Source organism: Phocoena sinus, chromosome 3 (assembly GCF_008692025.1).
Source record: "Phocoena sinus isolate mPhoSin1 chromosome 3, mPhoSin1.pri, whole genome shotgun sequence".
Classification (NCBI taxonomy): Eukaryota; Metazoa; Chordata; class Mammalia; order Artiodactyla; family Phocoenidae; genus Phocoena; species Phocoena sinus.
This window is the reverse complement of record NC_045765.1, coordinates 1,174,356-1,180,969: the sequence shown is the minus strand read 5'-3', so window position 1 is coordinate 1,180,969 and position 6,614 is coordinate 1,174,356. Positions and strand designations below refer to the sequence as shown.

Here is a 6,614-nt window from a genome sequence, read left to right as displayed (position 1 = left end):
GGCTCCTGGCTGGCGGACTCCTTTCAGAAACCCCTCAGGGCATCACGTGACAGCGACTGGACCCTCTGCTCACCCTGGGGACAGGCCCGCCACGTGCTGCAGGGCTCCAGGGAAGGCGTGGGGGGTGGCTACGGCGATGGCACTGTAGCCAGGGCTGCGGAGGACAGAGGCTGGCCTCTCCCGCACTCGTCCACAGCCGGCGGTGTTTAGGGGTGGGGAGGGTCTGCGTCTGACCCCACCTGGACGCCCGGGGCCGCCTCCCCTGCGAGTCACCAGACCCCCACGCCCACGGATGACATAGCCACACAGCTTTGGTGAATACTTTTAAGAGAATTTGTAAAAGTAGTAGCGGTGCCCCAAGGCTCGGGTTGTAGGATCTGGGGCTCAGTGCAGTCCCGGGCAGCCCCTCTGTGCACAGGCACAGCCCGGGGGCTGAGCTCGGACCCTCGGGGGAGGCGAGGCTCCAGCTGGGTGGGGGCGGGGCAGGCACCCGGCGTGGGATGGTCACCACTTGAGGAAGACCATGCCCGCCAGGACGGCGTAGCCCAGCACCAGGAAGAGGACCTTGAGCAGCCGGTCGCTCTTCTCCTCCAGCTCCTTGGCCAGGATCTCAAAGAAAGTGACGAAGAGGAACGTACCGCCTGCCAGGCCCTGCAGCACCACGGAGGCCACGCTGCTGGGCACGCCCTGGGCACTCTCGATGCCCAGGCCGAGGCTGATGCCCAGGGGAATCATGGCACTCACAGTGACGGCCAGCTTGGCAGCGTCCCTCAGGGTCATGGCGCTCCTGGCCATGCTGATGCCCAGGGCCACGGCCACCAGCGTCTCGTGGATGGCCACCCCCACGAACAGGCTCACCACCTTCTCCCCCTCCTCCTGCAGGCCCAGGGCCAGGCCCTCGAAGACCGAGTGGGCCGACAGGGCGAACACCAGGCTGAGGAGCCGCAACGGGCTGGAGCGCGACAGCTCCTGGACACTCAGCCTGTGGCTGTGCATGTGGGGCTCCCCGTAGAGCGCATGGCCCCGCGAGCCACCCATGAAGGGGCTCTCGTACTCTGAGTCGCTGCCCACGTCCGAGCTGGCGTTGAACGTCTCCAGGTCGATAAAGGCCGGCCTCTCCTTGCGGAAGGTCAGGACAAGCTGCTCCAGGAAGACGGTCATGAAGAAGCCCAGCAGCATGACGGTCTCGGCCAGCGGGTAGTCAGTGCTGATGTGCCCAAGACTCAGGACTTTCTGGAGCTGGAGCAGAGGGCACGAGAGGGAGAAAAGACAGGCAGAGGTTCAGAGGCGCGACCGCCGAGACCCCCGCTGCCCACGCAACAGGTTCTTCAGACGTCACCTTTCAAGTAGCAGAAATACCCAAATCATACAGGTCTTAAAGAAGGGTGGTGGCTCATCCTTGACGGATTTAAAAATAAAGGGACTTCCCTGGCGGTCCAGTGGGGGCCTGGGTTCAATCCCTAGTCAGGGAACTAGATCCCACATGCACGCCACAACTAAGAAGTCTGCATGCCGCAACTAAGACCCAGCACGGTCAATAACTAAATAAATATTTTAAAATAAAAACTCTATTAGAAAGGGACTAGGCCTCACGTCATGTCCACTATGTCAACCAATTTAAAAAGAGTGTAGTGGGCTGCATCATGACCCCTAAAAGGTATGTCCACCAGGAATCTCAGAATGTGGCCTTATTTGCCAGAAGGGTCTTTGCAGATATAACTGAGGTGTGATGGGCTGAATTGTGTCTCCCCAACAAAAGGAAATTTCTATATAAAAGTCTCCCAACCCCTAGTGCCTCAAAACTGACCATACTTGGAGATAGGGTTTTTAAACAGGTGATTCAGTGAAAAGGAGGCTGTGAGGGTGGACTTAATCCACTAGGACTGCTGTCCTTACAGGAAGAGGAAGAGCCATCATCTGAAGAGACAGCAAGAGGTGGCCGTCTACAAAGCAAGGAGAGAGGCCTCAGGAGGACCAAACCCTGCCAGCACCTTGGTCTCAGACTTGCAGCCTCCAGCCCTGGGAGAGAATAAGCGTCTGCTGTTTAAGCCCCCCGTCTCTGGTCTTCTGTTATGGCCACCCCAGGAAACTCATTCATAAGATAAGGATCTTGAGATGACATCATCCTGGATGAGGATGATGTCCTTAATCCAACGACAGGTGTCCTTCCGAGACAGAAGAAGAGAGACACACAGAGAGAGGCCATGTGACAACAGAGGCAGAGCTGGGGTGATGGAGCCACAAGGTAAGGGACCAAGGACCGCAGACGATCCGCACAAGCTGGGAGGGACATGGGCTAGACCTCTCTCACGGCCGGAGGACCCAGCCCACCGACACCTTGGTCTCGGACTTCTGGCCTCCAGACTGGGATGTCAGCCAGGGCTTCGGGCCCTGATGCCTGCACGGGGCTGGCTTCCACACAACCCGGGGGCCGTTTCCAGAGCCCCCCACCGCTCCACCCCACTGGGTGAACATGCTGAGAACGAGCACGGGGCTCGCCGGCACACCCAGCCATCCTCGTCAGATCCTTGAGTCAGCGCTGTCCCACAGAACGTTCCGGATGGTGGAAATGTCCTCTATCTGTGCTGTCTGATATGGAAGCCGCTAGCCTCGCGTGGCCCACGAGGACTTGAAATGTGGCTGGTGCGGCTGAGGACTGGCGCGTTGAAGTGTGTTTGACTTCAATTCACTGAAACCTGACCAGCCAGAATGGTGAGTGGCAGCCACACCAGACTGTGAGGCAGACACTCTGGCTGAGGCTGGCAGGTGGCCAGGAGGAGGGGCCTGGCTCACTGAGGCGTGGGGAGTCTGGGGCAGGGGTGCGGCGCAGGAGTGGTTTGGGAAGGACGGTTAGAGGGCCCCGAGCACCGAAGGGGGATGGGGAAGGGCAAGGTCGTTGCAGCAGTCCAGGCCTGAGGGGTGGCACTGCGGGAATGTGGGAAACAGCGGGGGGGTGGGGGGGTGGGGGGAGGGTGCAGAGGGTGTCAGAGAGGACTCCGATCTCATCCTCACTGATGCCAAGTGCACAAGTTTCCCACGCTGTGTAACAGAGGAATGCAAGCTTAGCAGCATAAAACACCTCCCAGCCCTCAACATCAGGGGTCCAGGCACAGGATGGGGCTTGTGGATAAAGCAAATGGCACAGTGTGGCCAGGGACTGTGGGTGGCTCCCAACCAACAGCCAGGGAGACACTGGGCCCTCAGTCTGACAGCCAGGAAGGAACTGAACCCGCCTTACAACCACACGGGCTCAGAGGCCAATCCATCCCCAGTCAAACCTTGAGATGAGACCACAGCCCACCGGATACCTTGATTGCAGCCTCATGAGAGCCGGCAGCAGAGGACCCAGTCAAGTGGTGCCCAGACTGCTGACCCACAGAAACTGTGTAGGAATAAACACGTGTTGTTTTAAGATGCTAAGTTTGTTATAATTTGTTACACAGGAGTAGCTAACTGATACAGGAGTTGAAGAGAGGCCACAGTTGCCAGCTTCAGGACAAAGTGCACGTGTCTGGGGCAGGTGGTCTGGTCAGGTAATGGCTGATGAGCCCACCAGCCGGGAACCCTAGGTCTAGTTCAGACCCCTTGTTTACCAGATAAGACCCAGAGAAGAGACGCAACCAACTCATGGCCACACAGCAAATTCATTTTCTACTTCCCATCACCCTTATAGTGTCAAGGCCCCGACCTTGGTATCAGGGTTGAAAAGCACCAGAGATGGGGAGGGGCAAGATAGGGGTAGGGGATTAAGAAGTACAAACTATTATGTGCAAAATAAATAAGCTACAATGATATACTGTACAGCACAGGAGATATAGCCAACAGTTTATAATAACTATAAATGGAGTATAACCTTTAAAAATTGGGAATCACTATGTTGCACGCCTGTAACTTATACAATATTGTACATCAACCATATCTCAATTAGGGAATTCCTTGGCTGTCCAGTGGTTAGGACTCTGTGCTTTCACTGCTGAGGGCCCAGGTTCAGTCCGTGGTCAGAGAACTAAGATCCTCCAAGCCACGCAGCACAGCCAAAAAAAACAAAAACACGACAACTATATCTCAATTATAAAAAAAAATAAAAGGAAAGAAAAAACAAAAGGCACCAGAGACCACTGGCCATAAGGTGCCAAGGGCTGCTGCTGCCACCCCAGGGAGCCTTACCTTTTCCCTCACAGCCGGCAGTAAAGCATTGAAGCACGTGGCCAGAAAGACCCCGCCTCCAAAGGTGTTGCAGAGTGAGAGGATCTTTTTCGAACGATGGGCCTTCTCAAAATCTGTCTCGATGATCTTCACGGGGAGCAGGGAGCCCAGCAGCATGAAGAAGAACACGCCCACCATGCAAAGGATTTTGGCTACCAACAACTTCACCATGGCGGCGGCCCGGGCTGCTCTGGTCACCGGTCACTGCAGGGCCAAACCATGTGTGGGCGCACACTCCCCTCCCACGACGCGCTACGGGGCCCAGCCACGCAGCCGGGGGCTCATGCCTCAGTCCAGCCACTGTGAATGTCAGGGGCAACCGTGTCAGCTATTGGATTGGTTATCTGACCAGCTAAAGCAACCAAGCCCATCACCCCCAGTACTTCACCCCATTCCAGGCCTAGCACACGTCCCTGTCTCCTGCAGAAAATTCTCCACGGCTGCACTGTCCAACACAGCAGTCGCTAGCCAAGTGTGTCTGTGTAAGTTAATTAAAATTAAATAAAATGTAGGCAATTCCCTGGCGGTCCAGTGGTTAGGACTCCATGCTTCCACTGCGGGGGGCACAGGTTCGACCCCTGGTTGGGGAACTAAGATCCTGTTATGTGGCACGGCCAAAAAAATTTATTTTAATTTAAAAAAATTATAGGAAATGTAGAATTCATTTCCTCAGTTGCGCTACCCACATTTCAAGTGTTCCATAGCCACTTGAGTCTAGCAGCTGCCGTACTGGACAGCACAGACAGAGAACATTTCCATTGTTGCAGAATGTTCTGGGTCCCACTGCCCTTACATAAAATCCAAAGGCTTTACCCTGAGGCAAAGCCTCTGCACCATCAGCTCGGGCTCCACCTCACCTCACTGGCCTTTGTGGTCCCTGACGGTGGCAAGCCCGTTCCCGCCTCAGGGCCTTTGCACCGGTTGTTCTCTTGGCCTGGACCACTTCTCTCCCCTGACCTTCCAATGATGCTTGTCTTTCAGGCCCTCAGGAGGGCCTCCCCCTGCCCTAAATGGCATCCCTTGTACCCACCGCAAGGCCTGGCGCAGAACAGATGCTCAGTAACCGCTGGCTAAACAAACGGATGAGCTGAAGCATGTGGACCTCTTTACGGGGACTCAATGAGCCAAAGGAAAGCAGATCTCGCCCTAGATAGACCCGAAAATGTTACCATTAGAATGAGGGACTGCGGCTGCTCCCCTGTCCTTAGGCTTTCTCCCCAACCTCCCAGTTCTCACTGCCCGCGTCCCCATGTCAGCTCAGATGCCACCAGTGGAGAGGGGTCTCCTACCCCGTCCCCTGGCATCATTGGTGCTACAGGGAACTACATAATTTAAAATCTCTGAATGTCATCACTCGCCCTGGGCTGAGACTTCCACGGGAGCAGGGAGTGTGTCTTCCTCAGCCCAGAGCCAGGTACAGTAGGCGCCCAATAAATACCTGCCGAGCGTCGGGATGCCCCAGTCTGTGGCGTGGGGGTGAGGGTGGCCTGGACGCCCTCAAACCGGGGGCTGATGGGGCTGGGCAGCGGGGACGGGTTCATTCATTCATCCTTTCACTCAGCACTTATTGAGCGCCTTCTGTGTGTCCCGCGCTGCACTGGGTGCCCCGCTCTAGAGGGGACAAGTCGCGCTCCACTGGGGGAGCCGGACGCAAATCACACAGATCGCCAGTAAAGGCGGGGCCTCGGCTAACGGGCGGCAGAGTCCGCCAGGCCCCGGGCCGCCCCGGCCCCCAGTCCCGTCCCGGCCCACACGTACCTCCGCCGGGTCCTCGCCCGCCCGCCGGAGCCGCCCACCGCTCAACCGCCGCGCCGTGTCGACCCCACTGCAGCTTTCCCGGTCTAGCCCCGGCTCGGCGCGCAGCTGCCCACGCCCCACCCACGCCCCTGCCCATTGGCCTCCCCAAGCTCAGCGGGCCAAGATCTCCATGCCATTGGCTGTTACGGCTGCCACTCACTCCGCGACTCCACCTCTCCTACCGGCAAGGGAAAGTAGTTTCCTCCCACTGAGCGGCGGGTACAGCCACCGGGCGGCTCCGGTGGGAAACTCCGACCCTAGGGGAATGGTTCCGCCAGCGTCTGGCTTCCAGAGCTGTCCAGGGGTTCCTAGTGCTGAATCCCGTTCGGATCGAGGTTTGGCCATTGTCAGAAAACGATTTGCTACGGGTGACTGCCTCTCTCGGAGCGTCCTCGCTGCTGATGCCCTTCCCGTCGGTTTAAGATGCAGATTTATCCGTTCAACATCTCTGCCTCCTATGTACCAGGACCTTTTCTAGGAGAACATCTGTCAACAAAACAAGGATCTCTCCTCTTTTGGAGCTTACGTGCTAGGAGAAGACAGAAAATAATCGACAAACATAATAAGTAATAAAACTATGTCAGAAGGTGACAAGCGCTCTGGAATAATAG

General features: G+C 56.8%; 1 protein-coding gene across 3 annotated transcripts; it reads right to left on the bottom strand.

Moving 5' to 3' along the window:
• Positions 1–310: 310 nt before the first annotated feature.
• SLC39A3 (solute carrier family 39 member 3) lies at positions 311–6,088 on the bottom strand. Of its 3 annotated transcripts, XM_032629018.1 has the most exons (5): positions 5,965–6,049; positions 5,645–5,841; positions 5,237–5,352; positions 4,168–4,506; positions 311–1,239 (listed from the first exon to the last, which is right to left on the bottom strand). In XM_032629018.1, the coding sequence occupies exons 4-5, from the start codon at positions 4,375–4,377 to the stop codon at positions 505–507; spliced, it is 945 nt and encodes a 314-aa protein (XP_032484909.1). In that variant the 5' UTR covers positions 4,378–4,506; positions 5,237–5,352; positions 5,645–5,841; positions 5,965–6,049; the 3' UTR covers positions 311–504. The 3 variants fall into 3 exon arrangements, with proteins under 3 accessions (XP_032484909.1, XP_032484908.1, XP_032484910.1); XM_032629017.1 differs by lacking the exon at positions 5,645–5,841 and having other exon boundaries at positions 5,965–6,088; XM_032629019.1 differs by lacking the exons at positions 5,237–5,352; positions 5,645–5,841; positions 5,965–6,049 and adding an exon at positions 3,302–3,382 and having other exon boundaries at positions 4,168–4,304.
• Between the last annotated feature and the right edge of the window lie 526 nt (positions 6,089–6,614).

Coding starts and splice junctions, on each gene's coding strand:
- SLC39A3 (XM_032629017.1), bottom strand. CDS start 4,377: ATGGTGAAGTTGTTGGTAGCCAAAATCCTTTGCATGGTGGGCGTGTTC. Junction 1,240..4,167: donor TGCCGGCTGTGAGGGAAAAG/GTAAGGCTCCCT, acceptor CCTCTGCTCCAG/CTCCAGAAAGTCCTGAGTCT.